The 23705-nt window shown below is 39.7% G+C and overlaps 1 protein-coding gene across 1 annotated transcript in view; it reads left to right on the plus strand.

The window, feature by feature from the left end:
- Zip48C (Zinc/iron regulated transporter-related protein 48C) overlaps positions 1-23705 on the plus strand; it is a 54395-nt gene that overhangs the window by 27111 nt on the left and 3579 nt on the right. The window contains exons 5-6 of the mRNA XM_028316720.1: positions 7018-7116; positions 16220-16378. Of these exons, the coding sequence (XP_028172521.1) occupies positions 7018-7116; positions 16220-16378 (258 nt within the window). The remainder of the gene's footprint in view (positions 1-7017; positions 7117-16219; positions 16379-23705) is intronic.

Genomic DNA, 23705 nt, shown 5'->3' on the forward strand with positions numbered 1-23705 from the left:
TGCGAGGGCGATCTGGCGTGCGAGCCGGCGCGTCCTAGAGATGGATAGAGATTATACTTAGTTGATTGCGCATATTATTGGAAGGCTCTAATTGAACAAGTGTAGTGATGGTAGCGGGTGCGACCTCGGCCTGAGCGGCTCCGATTGCGACAACGGCTGCCGCGAGGTTATGCAAGTGGTCGATGGAAATTCCGGTGTCGCAGTATCGGCAAGTGTGCGGGCTTAGAGTCCTGTGCGTGCGCACTGCTCGCGAGGCCGCGGCATGAATGGAGCTGCGGTATGTAGGTCACGGTGTCGTCAATGGGCCGCCGCGGCTGGGCCCCGCGCAGCCGCCTCTTGCGCCCCCATCGTGCCGTGAAAGTTGCCACTACTTTCGCGACTGTCGCTCAAATGGACGCAACAATCTACACTCTAACGCTCGAAAACTAAGTCACTTTTCGACCGACGCTTTCGAACGTTCACATCCGCTTCGGGTTTTCGTGCGTGTCTCGGTGACTTTCTGCGGTCGCCGAAGCGGCGCCTCTATTGTCGGTGCGCACAGGGTCGCAATTGGTGTGCGCTTCTGAAAATTCGGCCGCGCCGTATGATCGTGCTTAGGAATTCACTTCCGGGTAGGTCGGAAAGTGAAATGGACTCGTCTGTGATGTAATTGGAATTCGGATGTATCCGGAGTCAGCGTTACTCCGTTCACTTATAAAAATTTCTATAGATATTAGTAAGTTGACATAATAGGCCGCGTGCGCAACCGTTTCCGTGACACACTAAACAATTAAAGCGATAGAGCGTAAGATGAATTTTTTTCTGTGGTTACTGCGTAAGCTGACATTCTTACTCTTTATTATAAAGCTTTAATAAACTGCCACTTAGTTCCAGTCCTGAAATGCGAAATTAGGCCGCTATAAGTATACTTACATAAACTGTTTTATTTCTCAGAAAGTTTGAACAATAGGTGACATAATCTTATGCAAATTACCTCTCTGAGGCAATAAAAAGGACATTTACATGTCAAAGTACACACGTTGTCCCAAATAATTTACTCCATGTTCGTCCGCATTCCGCGCCGCCCGCCGCACGTATTTCGCCCTCGTTGCCGCCCAAGCTGTATAACGAATAACGCATTGTTTCAGTCATTATTAACGGTGTATTGGTTGATATACAAATGATGTGTCTGTATTTTTTTTCCTTATTTGGATATCAATGCTCCACTTGGTCTAGTCAGGGGCACTTAGTAAGGTAGAGCTCACATCCGCCTTTAGGAAGTTAAGACCTACACTATGTTAGCGTAGCAAACGTAGGAAAATGTAAGATTGCGAACTTTTTCCCAACAACCTCAAAAATGTAACGATTAGCAGAAATAAATTCCTTTCGCTTAAAATTATGCTCAAAATTGTAAATTAAAACTAGCATTCCTTCTGTAAGGTCAGAGAAAGGCCCAACGTAGCCATCGTTCGCACAAACGATTTATCTTTGCCGTAATTCGATACATCAATTGATTGGGAAAATGCGACCATGGAATCGATGTTTATTGTGTAACTTGTACGTACAGTCAGAGTCCAATATTTCTTGACACCCAAAGCTAATAAGTTCGCAACACGTCTTTGTTGCAATTGGAATAAGGTTGGTTATCAATGTTTTGGCCACTTTGGGTGTCATGAACTATTTGACGCTGACTGTACTTCGATCCGGTAACGAAATAACTTTATTCAAATGGAATTTGCAACAAATTGATGTTATGCCAATAGCTCTCGTAATCAGTATGAGGCAGTTAACATTTTTGTACATTTGAAAAGGTTATAACATAATACGTTACAACCAAACTAAGTAAGTAGGTAATCTTTGTTATATCGACTATTGAAGTGCATATCTATTTCTTGCTTTCATTTATCATTGAATTTCATTCGTTTTGAGTTTATATCAAACTCAGAACCATTTTCTATGAAGCAAACCGTTTGGGCCCCTAAAACCAGTACCTACACATCTAAGTTTTATTTTTTTCAATCTTAACTCAAAATAACTCGTAAAGCAATTTTTATAGACGACAAGACTTCAGCCAAACTATGACTCTTTAGACATGTGTAATAGATGCGATTATTATACAAAAAGATAATATCTGCTGTGCTAAAAATTAAATTAGAAATTAACGCATACTACTATAAAAGATGCGACTCTGCTTGGCTTGATGTGCTCTCGTCTGTACCTACAAGTTTCTGAAGGAAAACTGAAAATCGTGTGTCAATAACTCAATTCTCAATAAAAATCAATACTCGCACTCAAGATAGGTTATTTGTGCGGCGAAGGGCTAACAGTAAGCAAATCAGACCATTGCTGTTGAAAATTAGCTCCTATTGCCACTATAAAAGATTGAATTAGCTTGATCTGCTGTCGTCTCTACAAAAAGTGTCCGAAGGAAAACTGAAAATCGTGTGTCAATAAATGCTTGCACTCAAGATAAGCAAATCAGACCAATGCTGTTTAAAATTGTTGGCCCATTTGTTGTCTTGAAGCAGTGGTAGGGTTAATACTGGGACGTGTAAAAGTGCTTTTTTTAAGCCTATTTACAGAAATAAATGAGTTTTACGAGTTTTTAGCTCCTATTGCCGCTATAAAANTCAATTGATGAACGGCGCGCGCGCACCGCCGGCGGACAGCTTTCACCGGCTCAAAGGCTCCGCTGTGCATGTTTATTAACTTAACCATTTTAACAGGAATTCCTGGCCTCGCTCTTGTAGGGTAGACATGTTTGTATTCTAATAAAATTCTCGTTAAATGAAAACATGATCGGGCGTCATGCGATGTTATGCGCGAGTAGCTTTTACACCTACTCGTAGCTTTTACATGTTCCCGTAAACTTTTTTATTATGTTGAAAAGTAGAGAACTGTACATATTAGGAACTCATAACAATTTCCGACTCTTGATCATAGCTCTTTTTATAGCGGCACAAAATTTGTAAAAGCCCTTTTCTCTTTAAATAATTGGCTTACAATTTATAATTGTTTTACAAGTACCTAAAGATCGCATTTCAAATATTCACCTTTTAACTAGCTTTTATTTCGAAAAAGCTCTAATAGGCCAGNGCTGTCGTCTCTACAAAAAGTGTCCGAAGGAAAACTGAAAATCGTGTGTCAATAAATGCTCGCACTCAAGTTCGGTTATTTATGCGGCGAAGGGCTAACAGTAAGCACGTGAGACGCGTGTTGATTGAAGTTAGCTCCCATTGCCACGCTCAAAGGCTCAGCTGGGCTGGTCTGCTGTCGTCTCTACAAAAAGTGTCCGAAGGAAAACTGAAAATCGTGTGTCAATAAATGCTCGCACTCAAGTTCGGTTATTTATGCGGCGAAGGGCTAACTAGTAATTCTTAAGATTAGCGCGTTCAAACAAACAAACAAAAAACTCTTCAGCGTTTTAATATGAACTTGTTGTTGTTGATTTTTGGCGTCGAACCTTAGACCAGGCATACGGCTAGGCAACGTAGTCATGCAGGAGGATACAAGGAAGAGGGGCAGCCACAGTAGGTAACACAGAGTCGTTCAGGTGAGTGCCAGGAAGAGGTGCAGCAACCGCAGTTAAGGAACGTCTGGGACGAACAAGGATAGGCGCATCAAGCTCGTAAGCCTTGATAGGGTTACACTGGTTGAGGTGGCCCTTTTCAAGACTTTGAAGCCTGTGGGTAACAAACCATTGGACGTGGAGAGGGTCATTAATTATACGTATATTTTCTACTTTGCCGAACTTTAGCGCGAGAACGGTTTGTCCAAAACATATGAATTTGGTCTTATTCAATGCAGGATTAAGTGCCCTTCAACCGTCATGAAGACCACTTTTTGATAGAGTAAGTCCTTTACGCGGTATAACCGGAAAACCGAAAAAATGCCTCTTTCGGGGGCCCCCACCACTTAAGCACAACTCCGTCGAAGTCGAAAACTTAGGAGAGTCTTAATGGGCAACCAAAGAAGCCATTAAAACAATAAAATCTTTTGTAGGAATTATTTCCGATTTAAAAGCTAATTCTACTGGACTATAAATATTTTCACTCTATGTGTTGGAAAACTTAACTTTTTGACGAAGATATGGTTGTTAACCTTGTAGTTTACCGTTTACGTAAATTTTACAGTCCAAGTGTAACGTTTTGACACATATTTTAGTTGGCATGGTAATTGTAATCATAAAAAACTCGATTAAACGTTACAAGCACTGCCGAAAGTCGAACAATGACTTTCCTGGTGGCAACATTGCTCGCAACTGGAACTATTAAAAGTTGGTTTTTATATAACCTGGAATGTCATTTTTGTCTTTTTCTATATGAAAATCAGTTCATTCCTTTTTATTTTCACCTTGTTTTACATGCAAGGTGTTCATTTAATTGCAAAAATCTTAATATACAGGGTGTTTCTTGTAAGGTGTCAAGCCGAAGGCAGGTGATAGGTGAGGACTAGACCTATCGATTTCACCCCCATGTATGTTTTACGATTTTTCATAGTTTAGAAGTTATCGTTAATTTTGTGATTTTTTCAAATTGTATGACCTAGTAGGCTTTAAATTTTTTTATCTTTTTTTTGGGTCGATTTTTCTCAGATTTCTTTTTTTTTGACAGATTCCCTATTAATTGCAGATTTTTGAAAAAAATAATCAACTTCCTATCTTTGATGCAAGATACAAAATTTTTGCTAGAAACATAAAAAATATGCTTTTAGCGGAACATTCTGAAATTTTCAACTTAAAAGTTTGAAAAAAAAAAAGAACTTCCATAGGTCCAAAATAATTTTAAAAACTGCGCAGTTTTCTGAACTTTCATAATAACACAAAAAAACATGTACTTAATAGGCCATTATTTTCTGTAATCGCTCCACTAAAGTGGTAAGTCGGAGATTCCGTTACATGTTTTTGACTTTCTTAGGACTAAGTAATGTTTGCAATCCCTTAAGTTTACGTTATGTAGAACACATTTAGAGACAATAACTGAACAGATTTTTTTTTTTAACTTTTAAGTTGAAAATTTTAGAATGTTCCGCTAATAGCATATTTTTTATGTTTCTAGCAAAAATTTTGTATCTTGCATCAAAGATAGGAAGTTGATTATTTTTTTTAAAAATCTGCAATTAATAGGGAATCTGTCAAAAAAAAGAAATCTGAGAAAAGTCGACCCAAAAAAAAGATAAAAAAATTTAAAGCCTACTGGGTCATACAATTTGAAAAAATCACAAAATTAACGATAACTTCTAAACTATGAAAAATCGTAGAACATACATGGGGGTGAAATCGATAGGTCTAGTCCTCACCTATCACCTGCCTTCGGCTTGACACCTTACAAGAAACACCCTATATACGATTAACATATTCAGTTAATAGTCCCCACACATAATCGATAAGCTCTTTAAAACTAAACATAATTAATGCAAAATAAACTGTTAATATCTCCGATCAGCATACACATCAAACGAAATTGGACTAACATGCAAATAGTACACTATTACGCTTACGTAATACGTACGTCGGTAACCTTTACAGTAACAGTTGCGTTTAACGGTGACGGAGGCTGTACAGTTAGTCGCATTCCTAGAGCGGGGGGAGGGTGCAGGTGCAGGGAGGGGGCGGCGCCGGTGGAATGCGCCCGCGCATCTCCCTCGCGCTTTTAAGCCGGCCGTACACTCGAGCTGATTGAAACGCAATGGAGTGCAGTAGGCCCAGTACACCAGATGTCGCAATAAGCAATGTACACCCTTACTTAAACTACTCATATACTCTATGAGTTGATAATAATAGGTATCTTCCTACAGTTTTTTCATTAGAACAAAACAAAACAAAGACTTAAAATAACCTGTAGATAGTTATAATGGGTTAGAGATATCCATTTTCCTCTACAATTTATTCATTGATTAAAAGGGATAAGATATAATTTCTAAGATAAGTCATATCTGGGTTGAGGTATAAGACGATGAAACAAGTCGAAAATCTTATTATCAATCTAACTAAACTTTGTCGTCAAGCACGGGTTCGGTCTTCGTTGTTAGGTAAATCATTGCGGGCAGCTTATGGGCTACATTTGCAATCTAAGACTAGTACTAAGTGAACCTATTGTATAAACCTTAATTGTACTTAAATTATGTTGCATACCATAGGGAATGTTGTCGCAGACTATCGCCTAGACATGGAATTTTACAAATATCTCATGATAAACTGAACATAGTTATAACCATTTGACAAGCAAAGGAGTTCTAGACAAATTATCCTTATTCATATCTAAATCTCTGAGATAACTAAAAAGTTTATCTCCCGAAAGCACTAAAATGAAGAAAAATCGCTAAAAGCTCATAAAAACTTTACGACCAACGTTAAAATCGATTGACAGAAATCTATTTATCACTGATTCCTTTTAAACTAGTTTTCTAGTTTGATAAGAAATTGGTGTCATCACTGCAATGTCTACCAGAAAAACTGTATCTGTACATAAATTATATCGGGACTATTTATGTCGCTATTCCTTCCGCCCTCTCGTCCATTTTTGCGTGCCATTTCTCTACACAAGCACATCCCACCGTTTCAATTCTATCTGATTCATCACTAAAGATTTGTACCATTACCGTAGTTTTTATAAAGCCACCTGTTTAGGCGATGTCGCGAAGCAGCGCACGCGGCGTGGGCGGCGCCCGCCCAAGCGCCCGCAATGTAAACACACGCCGCTCGAGTGGCACGGGCTCAACAGTGCTCTTGTTTGCCGATTGAGACCTAATATGGCTTAAAGATGACAAACTGGAGTGGCTCAAGACGTCACTTGTGAATAATGAAAAACTTTTATGCTTTGTCACGTGTGTTTGAAGTTTATTTTCCATTCAATAGAATGGTAGCTGCTCTTCGTGCTAAAATGACGTATTTTTACCTTAACAAAAGACGTCCACTGCTGGATAAAGACCCTTCTTACCTCATTTAACGCATCCCATCCTCAATAGCAATAGTAGTGGTGGGTGTTGTCAATCAAAATGTCAATCAATATCTGATGCATGAAATTTGTTTGTCCACAGAAATCTGGCACTTGGCATTGGCATCCAGAACTTCCCCGAGGGGCTGGCGGTCAGTCTGCCGCTGCAGGCCGCGGGCTTCTCCGTATGGAGAGCTTTCTGGTAAGTTCTGCTACTAAGATACAGTCACTAAAAGTTTATTGTTCAAAGTAACAGTCAAGCCACATGAAGGGTAGGTATTAGGTTCTTACCTGTGGAATTGCAGTAATTGTCTTAGGGGGATTCGACCAAACAAGAGTAAATATTAATCTTAGAATAAATCGTCAGTGATTTACTCTCGGATAAAAGTTTGGTAGAATCGCGCCTTAAAGACCCACGAGTTCATACTTCTGCGCTTTTTTTTGGTTGTAATGTTTATTTACAGCTAAAACTTTAATGATGTCATTAATAGACATAATCCAAAACTTTTCGCAAATGTTTGTTCTTAAAATTAACTTTTTCGCCGTACACAGAGTACCTAATTACACAGGTAAACATAAACACCTAATGGTAATCGTCTCTTACATTAGTAATTTAGAACTGACAGCTTAATTATCAGTTGGTCTGTAACTGAAAACGCCATTGTCGTTTTGAATAGGTCAAGATAGAAGGCTATTACAAAATAGTAACCTAATGACAGACAGACTTCATAACTTCTATTTTAATTCGTAGTTTCATTATGATTTAGCTTTTGTGTTTATAATAATTCGTTATAACATCTGATTAGGTTACGTTTTCACTTTACAAAGCCTATTTGTTCATTTTGTTCATTAATCTTCAATCAATAATTAATCTAACTCTAAATTAAAACGACATTCTATAGCTGTCAATTCGCTAGGTTAATCCTAGATTAAAGAAAGTTCCGCAAGTGTTTTCCTGGTTCAGTTTGCTGTCGGCTCTCTTTTGTAATCATGAGTACCAAACACTAATGCTAATTCTTATTACGTATTTAAATTCATATCATTATGAACACGACGAACATTAGATTAGAGATCCGCCATTAGGTCTTGACATCACCCGATAAGTATTTTGTTTTGAAGTGGTGGTAGAGCAAGCTACATTTGGGATGGATATGTTTGTAAGGGTGGATTCGACCAAACAAGAGTAAATTTTAACATAAACTGTCAATGTGCCAGTTATACCAGGAGTTATTCTCGGATAAAAGTTTGGTCGATTAGGGCCTAAGTGTCCTGAATAGGGCCTACGAACTGGTTAAGAATTCGAGTACCAATAGAATGGTAAGCTTAAAACTGTCCCAAGAACAACAGACAACAAAAGGGCCAACACATCTTGTAGCAAGCATGCGCGGCTACATAAATATTTGGAACGTGTAAAAAAAGCCTGCAATACATACATATATGCTATTAAAGAGTTCGAATATGCCAATAAAGTCAGATTAAAACTGTCCCAAGAACATCAGACAACAAAAGGGCTAACACATCTTGTAGCAAGCATGCGCGGCTACAGAAATATTTGGAACGTGTAAAAAAAGCCTGCAATACATACATATATGCTATTAAAGAGTGAATATGCCAATAAAGTTAGATTAAAACTGTCCCAAGAACAACAGACAGCAAAAGGGCAAATACATCTTGTAGCAAGCATGCGCGGCTAGATAAATATTTGGAACGTGTAAAAAAGGCCTGTGATACATACATATTATATGCTATTAAAGAGTTTGAATATGCCAATAAAGTCAGATTAAAACTGTCCCAAGAACAACATACAACAAAAGGTCAAACACATCTTGTAGCAAGCATGCGCGGCTAGAGAAATATTTGGAACGTGTAAAAAGGGCCTGCGATACACACATAGGTATTATATGCTATTAAAGAGTTTGAATATGCCAATAAAGTCAGATTAAAACTGTCCAAAGAACAACATACAACAAAAGGGCAAACACATCTTGTAGCAAGCATGCGCGGCTAGATAAATATTTGCAACGTGTAAAAAAGGCCTGTGATACATACATATATGCTATTAAAGAGTTTGAATATGCCAATAAAGTCAGATTAAAACTGTCCCAAGAACAACAGACAACAAAAGGGCAAACACATCTTGTAGCAAGCATGCGCGGCTAGAGAATGCGCCGCTCGATCGTCGTTAGGCCGGATGCCAGCGCAGCCAGACTGGCCGACCCCATTCCTGCTCAGGCTAATTCATTTAGCGACAGTGGCCGCCCGGCCGCAACCAACGGTTAACTGCTGCTTTTCATACTAAAATTAACTAGCATTGCGCTTCTTGAGGCATTGGACACGTAAAGTTCAGTGTTCTTGTAGTTGATTCGTGGACGTCTTTGACTTTTCGATTTTGCTGCTCTAGATAGAGATGTATTTAGTGTTACGGCTTTAATCCCGATTTTGTTTGAATTCTTTCACAATTTCTAAGAAAACTGATTCCTAAATAATTTGCATGTGCTATAATAAGGTTGTTTTTATTAATCATGGCATCATTTGTCTAACGAATTACTAAGAGTACTTAGCTGAATCTGTAATATGTACTTCAGATAATTAACCCTAACTGCATTTATTGTAGAGATGTTAAACTTAGTTTTAACTGTTCCGCTGAAATTTTAATCGGTGTCTGCCACAGCCTGCCGCGATTAACTGCTACTTTTCAAAACAGTTTAACACCGTGCTTGTTATTTCTCATGTAAGTAGGTACTGTAGTGCTTTCAGGAAGCTGAAATTTCAGAGTCATCAGGAAAATTTTCTCACAGTATTTAGTTGAACTGTCTTTTTTTATCTGTCTTATTCTTTCCCATTTGACGTAAAATATTGTATTACAAAAAGTCGTCCTCTTCAGAATAGATTAAACTAACTACTGGATTTCATACAATAACTTAACGGCAGTGGATTTTAACGCGAACGCTAAGAATCGTATGCTATTTATTAGCTGGCTACATACAGGCAAAGGAATGTCAGAGCAAAAGGTTACATCTGCCTAGCGCAGTGCGGTACGTGCACGCATTGTAAACGTTACCAAATAGGTAAAAGTTGTAAATAGTCGCATTCCATTGGGTTCTCGGAACCGCTGGCGCCGCCGCCGCGGAGCGCCCGCGCCACCGAACTATGAATGCACTTACCCTGTGTGGATATGGCTTTTCAGTCGATCAAAACAAACCAATGAGGACTTTGTCAAGTAAAGATCTAGGTCTAGCTCGTAACTGATTGTCTGAAGTATGGAAGCAGCATGGTAGGGCGTGACATATTATATGACAGAGCTCAAAATTCTAAAGACTTGCTGACGTTCGACGTCACAAAAACACCCACCCGTGTCGCTCTCATACCTCAGCTACTGTTTCAGTTATGTGCTAGAACTGTAACCAAACTATAAAATGTTGAAATTCAATATGTCAACACTTTTAAAACATCTGAAATAAGAATCCGACAGTTAATTGACAGGAAACGATATGTATGTCTACGTTATATCCCTGTTAATAAAATATAGCAATGTGCGTCACTTAAAATATTTATCAAATTTATATAAACAATTTATGACATTATGTAATTATTCAACTTTCTTTCTCTAAACGCTTTGGCTTTGATTGTGGACATAAAACCGAAATAGCGATGAAATGGAGTGATGAGACGAAATGATCGGAAGCGACCGCCATCCGCCGCTTTACGAGTCGACTCTATTAATCGCGCGTTTTATGCCAACCGTGACGTTTATGGTTTGGCATAAATGTCAACTTTGGCGCGTCTTACAAGGTGTCAACTCAAATCTTCCATTACGCCAATAAAAGTCGGATTTGGTAAATAAATAATATTATATCGAACGGATAATCCATTTTTGGTCAACTTTATTTTGAGCCGATCATTGGATTTTGTTTTAATTAACTCTCGTAAGATTTGGTGCGGCTTATACCTAACTGATCGTGTGAAGAGATGAAAGTTTGCATAATTAGGATTCCCTTCAAAATACCGCTTATCAAAAATGTACTAGTGAATCTGCCGGGCTAGGAATTAGGATGTATGGCAAAATTTCGGCGATTTAAATGAGGCTTATCGAGCAAAATCGATAAAAGTTTATCTTTATCGAAACAACATTTTCATCGTAGTTTTCCTCGTACTGAAAATCGCGCGTCCATTATTTCGTACGTAACGGTCGCTTCCTAACTCTTTATGTGGAAGCGGCGGCAAGAATGCGCTCGAGTGGGAATCCTGCGGCGGAGGCCGGGAATGCGCGAGCGACGACCCCGCCACCCTGCGGCCGCGCGCGCCGAGTACCCTTAACCTGCACCGCGAATTTATTGCGAGAGTACGAAAACAACCTCTATGGTGTGCTTAGCCTATCCTTAAGTTTGCAAAAGTTTCAATTGCGAGTAAGGATATTAAGGATAATACTTAGTTACTTAAAAAATTTACACTCATATTTTTGTTACTGACTTTACAAACTTATTCAGATTGTTGACTGGACTCTATCAGGTTAACTTACATTTGAGATATAAAATTTACCGCATGCTGTACATAAATCACAAAATTACTTTTCTGAATTAATTTGAAACAATCCGTTTTCTAAAACTTACGAAAATTAAATTACAGCAGTTTTACGAATAAACATCGATGTTACAAAGTATCGATAAAACTTCCACTCAATCGATTCCTAGCATTATGATAAGTTGATAACAGAGCCAGCGTCGGGTAATAGAGGGTCTGTAGCGCGGAATGCAAGAAGCAGGAATGCGGTTCTGGCAAGAAGCGCCCCTAGCCGTCCGCTGTCCCGCGGCGAACGGGAAATATTTGCCAACGCGCTAACTCGCCCGATGATACCCATGCAAGTATTCTGAAATATTTAACGCGGTTTTTCGTATTCGTGTAATTTGCGCACAGCTCGTAGCATTTTTCGTAGCAATATTGGTAAAAAGAAGTATCAAGCAATATTGGTAAAATCGTAGTTAAGTAGTTAATTTCTTGCAACTCTTTCATATAGTTTATAAAGACCTGTTTGGGTATGCATTATTTTATTACTTTTTTACCCTTTTTGATGAAAAATAATTAGAAATCACGATCGGTTCCGAATTATACACAATTTTCAGCACCAAATGTGTGATATAGTAAAGAATTCGACTAACGTGTACCTATACCTAGAATCTATATTTTTGTACATATTAATAAAATAACGGCTATTCCGCTATAGACATTCTACATTGAAATAGTTTCCTGCAGTATCAATTACTGAAATTTTCCTGAATTTTAGAAGAACTCATGAAATCATGATCAATCGATAAAAGAGACGTCGTAGAAAAGAGGTTTTGTGTAGCGAAATGTAAAAATAGGGTCTAATGCGCCATTTACCTTTTATTTTTAACTTCCGGCGCTATAATAAATAGTAGATAGGTGGTTAAAAATACCTTCACAATCCAATAACTACCGAAAAACGCAATTACAGGACCTACAGTGGACACTGAAACTGATTTCCAGCGGTATGAATTCATTCTTTCGTGAAAAAAAGTCTTGAAAAAACATTGTCTAAATAGTGGTAATCGAGCTATTTTTACTAAACTGTACACGTGATGAGTACGGAGGCTGTGCCGCTACTACAGACGCGGTTGCGGAATGCAGGCTACAGGAATGCGGCCTGGGCACGAACGCTCGTGTGCGCTCCGCTATCGCCCAAACCCTGGACCATCGCCCATAGGACATCTGACGATACACAATGGGTTAAAGTCATATGGAAGATATGTATTATATTTGATAGGGATAAAAGTAACATCTAAACGAAATAGAGCTTATTATCACATGTTCGTAGTCTTCGAGACCCGGCCAAATTCCAACCGTGCGAAGTTGCGGGCATGATCTAGTGTTATGTGAATTGCTATTATAAAACATTTAAGATACTTACGCAACGTATCTTTGACATTCACATGACCGAATTTATGAAATTCCGAACCTACTTCTAGTGTTGCTACATACTAGAACGACTTTTCGTAGAGCTTTTTGCGGTTACTAGCATTTTTATTAAATACCTTATCTTAAGGTCTTGAAGCTTAAACTTATGCATGTTAAGTGTAAATAAGTTTTTGTCCCGCGATATGACATAATCAGAACAAGCAATGATCCATTGTTGTAGACAATGCGTCTAGTCAACTTTATCACCGCATATGACTCATAGTGACGTAGAGGCTAACATCACGCATTAGCTCCATACAGGTGCCTCAATCGTTAGGCAACTATTCTATCCATACAATAATCGTATCGATTCGATACAAAGCTCTCGGAATTCTTTCGTCCTTTTTTCTTGCCCATATAAATTCGCAGACGCCGCCGGCGCCATTGATTTGCGTGCAATTAACCCAGGTTATCGACACAAAGCTAGATCGTGTGAGCGTAATAAAAATATTTCTACGGGCTACAAAGAATCGGTGGGATACGGTGAGAACCGAAAAGTGGGCCGGCGGCTCGTTCCGGGGTGGGAGCTGACCGCGCGCGGCGGCCGGCCGGCGGAATCGCATGCTGTTTATACAGGCATCGCTATCTGGGCCCGAGAAAGTCGTCTATTTCGAAATTTTAGCGTTGCGTGAGCTCTGGTGCGATGTGTCGCTGCGGTGCCGTGGAGTCTGGTGGTGTTCGCGGCGAGCGGACGGCGGCGCGCTGTCTGCGTGCTCTTCCGGACCGCACCCGTCCGACCAGTCGCAGCGCACCGCCCGCTGCCCGCCTCGGGCGATCGGCCTTCAGAGTTAAATAATTAAATCGAGAGAGCGACGCCGCAGCCGCAGCCGCAGCGGGCCCCGAAGAAGCAGTCGCGGAAGGCGCTGCCAGCCTTGGTGGCGCTGATCTGCGCAATCGTGGCCGGTTTCTTGTGCGCAACACGCCGCCGCCGCACCTAATCTTCTCGAACGCCTCTATCCTGCTCGGTCGAATTGCTCTTTGATCGATCAACTTATGTAAAACAACGACTACATGTTATCACTATAACACCAACTATCGTGGGAAAATACCACTTCGTTAATGCGCACGGCTACTTCGTAACAGACGAGAATAAAGGCAGCGGCCTTAAGTAGTAACTTTCAAAGACCACTTGGATTAATAGCCTAATCATTATTATCTATCGACTATATTGGCAGTTAACCTTAAATAGGACTATTGTGTTCATATTGCTTAAATTGTGTTTAAGATAGGTCAACTTTAAAATACCATTGGTATTCTATGATTTGCGCATATGATTTAATGATCGTGATTAATGCCTAAACTGGTTAACGATAAATACCCGTTGTTTCATTTTAAGCAGGAATACCTACTCAGCTATTTTTGGTTTTGTTAGTCCAATAAAACTTCTCTGTAAAAGTTTCAATGAACAAAGCGAGCCGCATAAACAAATAAAAATAACCGAAAAATTAAATAAAAGTTTTGTACTTGTGAGCTTTTATTTAAATTCAACGTAGTTATTGAGTGACGGGCATCCTGTTTTACGGCTTGTCGGCGGCTCAACAGTCGGACGATTCTCCGAATCAGTGGATATTGTCGCAAATTGCCGCTTTCGCCACCCGCTGAATAATGCATGCGATAACATAACATCACGTCGCGCACCCGCCGCGCTCGCCCCGCGCCCTTCACCAGCTACACCAAACCCGTTTCCCCCGTACATTCTGTCTAGATACCTCCGTCATTCTAACATTCTAACCATTGTTACCTAACGTAAATTAAACTTGTCCATGTGCTCGTTATCATATCCTTACACAACACCGTCTAAACTTTCAAATATCTGCGATTCTCCTCCTGAGCATTGCTCTTAGTTTTACAATAGAGGGAAGCTTAGGTGTTGGTGTATGTAGAACAAAGTCCGGTACCAACTCGGCCTGCTCCTTCGAAATCGGAGCGAGTCGCCGTAGGCATTGGTAAAGTTTGGCGAGCGGCAGCGAGGATGGGAGGCATCAGCGCCGAGTATGGGCTGCCTCGTCGTGTGGGGTGGCCCTGGCGGCGTTTCCCACAGCGGCGGCTCCTCGACCAGTTCGTCGGAATGTGGTCGCGGCACCGGCCCGCACTTTCACCAAAACAATTCGTTAGCGGCCTCTTTCGGCATCGCACCGCACTCCACCACCCCGCCACCCGCACACGTGAAAATTAACAACACACTGATACTTGACTCCGTGATCGGCATTTTGGACACGAGGCCCTTTTAAAGTTCCGCACCGCTGAAAGCAATGAACTTCTGTGTACCTTTCTTTTCTTCGAATCTCGCGACTTGTCGCCGCTCGAAACGTAGTTGGTTTTATCGGTTCAGTTGACTCGACCGTCACTGTCGTAACTTTCAGTCTTTTTTATGTTTTACATTAAGCAAAGGCGTGTTAATCTGATGAATTGTATATGATTTATGTACTCTAGTCTGACATAAAGCTTTCATGAAACTGAAAAATCGCGATCTAAGTAGTATTTTCAGTCTTTCAGTAAATGAAACTTCGATTCATATGCATTAATAGCAGTAGGTCCTTTTCAGGGTACTTATATGTATGTACGCTTCCAAAAGCTTGCTCTATTACCACTTCGGGACAACATATCGGCTGATACTGAGCTGACATAAGATATTGCAAAAAATCCAATCCTGTTATTGACTCTTGATAAACTTTTTCGAATGTCCTTTCAACACAAGATGACTTACACCAACTTTATGACACAATTTTCATGAAAATGAAGTATCACTCACTGCACGTAGAACTTTTGATTCCGTGCTGGGATAAGTCAACTTTTTGCTTGCACTGCCTGTTATTGGCTGTTAAAAAACATTTATATGTAGAATATCCTCTCAACACAGATGACATACCAACTCTAGTCTGACCATAAAGTTTTCATGAAATTGAAAAGTCTGACTGCATGTAATGTTTCAGTCTGTCGGTAAATGTAGCTTCTAAATCTGATCTGACGTACGTCAACGTTTCATCATCAACAGCCCTTTACAGTCCACTGCTGGACTATGAGCCTCCTCCACTACAGTGGAGGGTTTTGCCATAATCTCCACGCTTGGCAGGCGGGTTGGAGATCACAGTTTAAAAGATTGATGTTTTTCAGAGAGCGCTGCTGCCCATTCTCTGTTTGATGTGTAGTCCCTAAGTCGCCTCTTACGACACCCGCGGGAAGAGTAGGGGTTGGTGACAAGTCAACGTTTCACATGCATTGGAATCCTGTTATTGGTTCTCGATCGTAATGTTATCTGCACACAAGCTCCATGTTACCTGGACTTAAAACTCTATTCCTATACGCCTAAATACTTATGTCGCTTGTCCCAGGTACGGCCAGCTGTCCGGCATGGTAGAGCCGGTGTTCGGCGTGCTGGGAGCAGTCGCGGTGGCGGCGGCCGAGCCCGCGCTGCCCTACGCGCTGGCATTCGCCGCCGGCGCCATGATCTACGTCGTCGCCGACGACATCATACCTGAAGCGAACGCTTCGTAAGTACTCTAACACCCGTTTTCACATACATTACTATGAGGCCTCACAGTTCGCGTGGACACACAGGGTCTCAAAAACCTATACATAGACTACTTGACCGGCGGAGTGACACACATGAACCAATCACAGAGCTCTTCAAAGCTGTTCGTTCGACTTCACATAGCGTTGCTGCTTCACTTATGCAAGTATCGTTTATGAATACTGGTGACAAATGTGCTGTATTGTGTGTTGCTATGGCTTAAAACACTATGCTTTTAAGATGCGCGTCGTCAAAATCCACAAGACCACAAGCTTTGTTAACTATAAATCGCGAAATGCAAACCGCATGCCATACTGCCTCGTAGAGTCAGTGGATGTGTCAAATTCGAGCCTGCTTATTATTTAACGTAGGCATTTAATTAGGCATCAATAGACATTTAGCTGGTGTTTAAAATGCTGGTCAACTTAGCGTGTCCTAGGCATTTCCTTAACCGAATAGTTGCTTTGATGGAACTAGTGCTGCACAACATGGCACTGGGCATATAGCAGAAAGTAGCATTTCGTAACTAAATGGCTTCGTTGGTAGGTTTCAATATCCGCCACTTTTCAAAGCTGATAAAAATCGATGATTTTGACTCTAAAATTGCTTCCTATAATTTTATTGTATTGAAAGTAGATCACATTTTCGTTTAAAATCATGGACGTACGATAGTGGGAAAGTGAAAAGCTGAGCCATAAGTATTGATTATCTTTTCAATATACTATCCTATCATCTCTTACTGAACGCTGTGGCAGTGATAACTGAGTGCCTTGTGGGTTGCTGACGCCATGATTTAAATATGTCGTCGCTCATGACATACCGAGGCATATACTTCAAAGAGCTCCAGCTCTACATTATATCTCATTAGTATTAATGTGTACTTCATATAAAGACCAATGATCGATTGATGAATAAACGAAAATAAACAGGGGTTTAAATCACTTCAAGATAGTCTAATTTTACCCTTTACTTACAAGATAGTAAAATAAAATCTCTGTCCTTGGGATTGACCTAAAAAAATCGTGAGGACGAGCAGGGCTTTGTTGTGACCCTCGCGAGACAGCTCGCGTCCGATGGCGGCCCGATAACAACGCCCTTCATTGCGTCTTCAAATAATACTAATTTTGCCATTTGAATTACTATAGAACGCGTTTTTACAGAAGATATGAATCGAACCTCCCTTACGGGTAGTTAGCGCACTATTCAGTCCCGTTTTGTTGTCTTCGATACAATATTCGTTTGGATTCCGCGGATACTTGTTATAATTGACGAGGGTCACGCCGTCGATTGTTCTGATTCATGTCAATTTCGATCGGGATCCACGTATGGCCGATAACCGTCAATAGATCGGGGCTCGTTGGGGTGATGCGAAGGACGTCCGAGACACTTCCCCTTAGCGACATGAGCTATTGTCCATCTTGCGCTTTGTTCGCGACCGGTCTTTGCTCCCTTCCGGGCTAATAAGAACCAGTTCAAGGACTGTTGGCGAATCATTGTTCACATGATCCACAAAATTGGGGGATACAAATTCATCATTGTAAACGTACTCTACTTCGTTTTATTCCCAAGAAGCTCTGAAATAGTTTCACGTAGAGATGTAAACAGTAGATGCTTTTTCTATAGAAAGTCTGTTTATTTTATAATTCTCAATCTTGTCCTGCACACTTTATGCACTTTTGGCACATTCAACACCTATTTTCACATTTCTTTAGTAAATCATGGGAAGTGATTTGTTGCATACGCGTCCTCATATTTTACATGCTTAAATGAGCTTTTCAAGCCGTTTAAAAGCTTATAAAAGCTGTTGTAATAAAATATGAAATAATAGCATTAAATATGGTATGTAGAGACTGGGGAGATATTTAAATGGGCGTAATAATTAACGTTATTAGAGTCGTATAAATGGGAATTAATTAGTGTTATGGTGCGCGTGGCATTGCGCCCGCACCTGACTCCCGAGGTGCGCGGGCGCATCTCGCGCCGATTAGCGTTAGAGTCTACAGTCAGGCCCATGTGGCACTTGCGTTTGTACGATATTGAAGAATATCTTCTTGTAAGATTACATTTTGTATCTAAATGGAATTGAATTAAAAATGTGGCTGTGATACAAATGATATTGTACTATGTAGCTGTTACCGTCTGCTTAATAAAAAGGCCAAATAATATTATAGTCTAAAATCTTTTAGGCACATTTCATTTCCATTCAGTCAGTCCATCATTCAAATCCAGGGTAAAAACGCCCTTACACGAGTGGCAGTCTTAGCACAACTTTTAAGTTTGTTAGTCTTCGTAAGCTTAAAGTCATAAATAATGCGTAAAATATAATCGATTATATTATCTTATCGTAAACGTGGTATGAAAAGTTAAATTCTCATAGTATCAACATACTTGGGAATGCAGAAGCAACAATGTTGCGTTAACTGCTGGTTCGTGTTGTCTGCGACAAAAATGCGCTTTACAGTAATAACATTCTTCTACCTCATTTAATTTAATGATAGAGACTTTACTGTGGATTTAGTATGCGAGCTAGATTTATTCTGTATCGCTGTAGGGGAATTACATAAGTACATTCACTTTATTTGTAAATTATTTTGCGATAAAGACTTGTACCCAGCTCTAAACAAAATAGTCCAGTCATAATTATATTCAGGTATTCATTGTAATTTCTTGATAACTCTCATCTTCCTATTTAAGAACTAATAACAATCGTTGCCATCTTCTCTTCTGAAACTATATCTTTTGGATATCCCCAATCTCGTTGGGTTTAAATATCGACCATGATGCCATATCGATGATGATGATAGGATAGCCTAAGAGTTACAGTGGTAAGATAAAGTAAAATTCCTTGCTTAATTTAATAAATAAGTTTCTTGCCCCCAAGAAAACTAAAATCATAATCGAATTGCTTAAATGCTTAACCTCTACATCACTAGATCTGTGTAGCGCATGTCTCCTCACAAACAAAATTTAGACATTACAAACTCATTATTCGTCTCACAGAAGTCAAAAAAATATCAGCTAAACGCATCAAACCGCAACAATAAGTGGCGCTGAGACAATAGGTCCGCTGCAATCGCGCGTGTAGGCGCGCTCGCGCCGCAAATAGTGGGCCCGAAATAGACGTCCGACACCCCGGACGTGCGTGCGCCGGCGCAACCCTCCGAGAACTTCGGCGAATAATAGCTCGGGTTCATCACCACTGTCTTTGAAGTTTGAACTCTTTACTATAAGTAGGTAGGTGGGTATTTGTCTGCCTTCTTGACGTGAGAATTCAGCAATAACCCAACCGGGAAGTATTCTACAAAAGATTGACCACTTTAAGGTATGTCTCACAAATATCGCTCAAAACTAGATAAGTTCAATTTCAATCGTGGATTCGGCTGTGATTGATCAAAATATTGAAATGAACCAATCAAAAAATATAATCTTTGCTTGAAACTGAATAGCGCTTTAAGCTTCCTTCTGCGATATGCATCATAGTAGGTATTCTAGCTAGGAATGAATCACAGATCTTCTCGAATCCAACTTCCATTACCAAAAGTAGTCTCATTGGGATCCCAGAAAAAAAACGCTTCCACCTCGATGGTATTGTATAATATTTTCTTGAAGCTGATTAAGAGCTTTGGATACGCATCATACTAGGTACTCCAGCTGGGAATGAGTCACAGAATTTCTAGTCTAACTTCCATTACCAAAAGTAGACTCATTGCGATCTCAGGAAATCGCCTCTACCCCGATGTATTGTATGAGTAATCACTAGTGCCACAAAGAAAGATGTGCTCCTTCCATAATTATGGCTGAAATATGAAAGTCATCAAGTAAAAATACATGGTAAATATTGATATTTATTTATAATTTGTATTGTTGGTCATGGAAGCGTTAAGAATATATTAAGATTATCATAAAAATTATGCAGATTATTAAGTAAATGCTGAGAATTGCAATAAACTGCATATTCTTTGCGAGTCATTCTCGCAATTGAAAACTATAGGTCGTTCAATTATGCCTTAAATGTACTTATGCGCGTAGTTTCCATTGAAATTCAATTGGCGTCCATAACCATACATCATTGAGTATTTCTCGCGAATGTAACAAAACATAAGATGCCTGTCAAAGTCATATTTATGGGTTAATCTTAATTAGACGCTCAAAAAAGCCTTTTGTTCGTTAAGTGCTTATTAAGAGTATGGGATTGTCAACCCGTATACAAAGTTGCATTCAAGACTGCCGATTCGAGAGGTGGCTAGTTCGATTCTCGTATATCGCTGAACTATCGGGGTTAACCATTGTGGTGCAACCACTTCCAATAACAGCATAAATATGTACATATTTGTATTAATTGGAGTGTATATCCATCAGTAATTTGTATTACCACTTTGCAAAGACATTACTTGTTAAAATATGGTTGAAAAACAAGTGAAACCAGTTATTGTCATTTTCAGTTATTTTAGTTAACTGATACATTATAGAGAATGGCACAGAATTGCCACCAGCGTTTGACGGTGAATCCACGCGCCGTGTCGCGGCGCTATCGGGACAGTGTGAAATTTTGTCTTGCTAGTCTATTTTAGTTAGTCTGATCGTCTAGACACATTTTGTCCTCGTTTCGTCGCATTGCAAATGCGAGAAACTGGTAAGGAACATGACTCAAAATAATGAACATTCACCAGACGATAACAGAATGAACTGCTTTAATTGGTTTTGTTTAACCTAACCTGTTATTTAAATACTAATCGAAATAATTACCTTCTTTTAAAATTACATGTTGATAGTATTAATTAGTGTTATTCGTTATATCATTATTAAGCTTTTGTTAATAGGAAATTGAAGTGAAACGTTTTTATTCATAGTTTTTTGTCACTCCTTGAGGAGTATACAGGGAGCATACAGTATTATGTAGGTATATTGATACACATAATATGTACACAGCATATATGTACAATACAGTGCCTTATTCACGTAACAAAACTTCAACGACAACAAATCGCTGAGTTGCGATCCTATCGAGTAATCGTTCTATCGAAATGACCCTTGTGAATACGGATTTAGAACGGTTTTTCAACGACTTCTGAACGTCAGCGATATTTTGACTGTGCAAAGATAGGGCAAAAATTTAAAATGAATCCTAAACTTTCCCAACCTTTCCATTTACATTACTGAATTTAGGATTATGAAAGCCCTCATCTGATGGTTGTCTAAGAAATTCTATGCCCGGCATGATCCTAATACCTATTGTATTACAATTTAACATCATGTCAATATGATGTCGATTCATTGGTCAAGTTAGGCACAACAAATTCGCCTCTGGATTATCATAATTTCAAAATGATAATGTGTCAATCTACGCTATAAGAAGACAAGGTTCGTGTTCGCCGATTCGTGCAGATCGATTGCCTTTGTGTCGTCGTTTGTTTTTGCGTCGCCGAACATTGTGTTCAGGTGATGCGTGTAAGATTATGCAGACACGAGTCGCGTCTGCGGCCGCCTCTGTCTATTTGCAGCGGGCGGAGGGCGGGCGGCACTCGCATTATGAAGTAAATCGGTGCGACGCGTGGGCTTGTCACCGTCTCGCCACTGTCAATAGTAATAAATATATGAAATAACGCGTTTGTTGCCGGGATAAGGCCGGTGACGCCGCTCTAGTTTGTCTATGCGCTGACGTCACTGTCTGGGAATCCGGCGCGCCGCTCGGACACTCCCTGACCTACCTCCAGACTGCTCGTGCAAGTTGCAGCTGTGCACCCTGGACTCCAGGAGTAACGGCACCTAAATTTTATTCAAAATTGTATTTATACTGTTGGCTGGATCTTGCGTCTTCTTCTCTGGTCTTTGTGCATTGCTTCTTCCTTAAACTGAAAACTAAAATGAGTATTGATGATTTTATTTCTAAGTAGTTTCTTTAGATTCTACGAAAAAAATATTAATGCTTATTCCTATTTAAAGATATCTGATCTTTTTACAGCCCAAGTGCTGAATATTGCTGTAAATTTTTTGGCTAGTTTCAGTCACAAATATTGTACCTAACATTCGAAATGGATAGTATCTATAAATCCTCCGTTTATATTGTGTCTTGTTTCATAACTTTATTACCTAGTAGACTTTAGAAGCTTTTGCAAAATATTTTTTCCGCTTATTTACGCTAGATGCCAAGAAATTAATTGTTCTTAACAGCCAATTTGGTTTCAAATCAGCTTCGTAGGCTCTTGAATTCCTGCTGTTTTCTGCGTGATGTCAGATTGTGACATTTGAGTGCTGTCCGTGTGCCGGGCGGGGTTTCCCGCGCTACGTGACGGGAATTTGTCGCGTGGTCATATCTTTAGCTTAAGGCACTGAATACGCTGTCGCCTTTTTTTTTCTATGAAATTGGGAATACATGTAAATAAGGAGAGGCTTTCAGGCTTGTGGTTGCTATCTGTGTGTGAAACATTTTAATTTACTTATAGTAAAAAAAGATATCGCGAAAACTTATCCATTTTATTAGAGACGTCGAAATATGTGTTCGTACTCTATCACCGCAACTAAGTTAATAGGTTCCTGAAAAATTAGTTTATGTAGTAGGTACTCCGTGTAAACTAACCCTAATCCTCACTGTGTTACATGCCATCTTTTGCGCAAATCCTGAAAAATAAAACATTTAATGGATTCTGTGAAAAAAGAAAAATACCCGTATTCTAATGAATGATTACTTTTCATTTCCATTTACGTTATAAATCGGGCGAATCTTACTTTTATTTCTAGATTTACTGTAAACTTGAATGTATTCACATTAAATCATGAATGATGTATTCATGATTTTCGCCAACGTTTTACATTTATATCACGCTCGTGGAGAATCAACCGAGTCCCGGAGCTATGCATCAAGCAACGCTTCTGAGAAGTTGACATTGACGTCATCAGAACGTCCGAATCTATAATAACACGCTCGCACGCTCCTAAAGGTTATATCGATTGTTAATAAAAATAAGTGTTTTGTTATTTAAGCTTTATGTAAAACTGCAGAAAATAGATACTTGAAAAATTTTAAAGAACTAAGTTTTGTTTCACATTGGAGAACTTCATTATATTAACTGCTTGGTAATTAACTTGCCGCTCTTGAAACTTAGTTTGATGTGGTAGACTAAAATCGCAAATTTACATAAAAGCATTAAAGACATCATGCGGCATGCCGCGAGTGGTAGTAACGACGATCCTACCACATACTAGCGTCTACCGCTTGCCGTCAAGCCGGAAATCGTAACCGCGCGGTAACGCATTTTTCAAATAACTCTGCTCATATTAGCTTATTGTCGTGCCAGACACACGCACAT

The sequence above is a fragment of the Ostrinia furnacalis genome, unplaced genomic scaffold, assembly GCF_004193835.3.
Source record: "Ostrinia furnacalis isolate ACB-3 unplaced genomic scaffold, ASM419383v2 OfSCF5861, whole genome shotgun sequence".
Taxonomy (NCBI): Eukaryota; Metazoa; Arthropoda; class Insecta; order Lepidoptera; family Crambidae; genus Ostrinia; species Ostrinia furnacalis.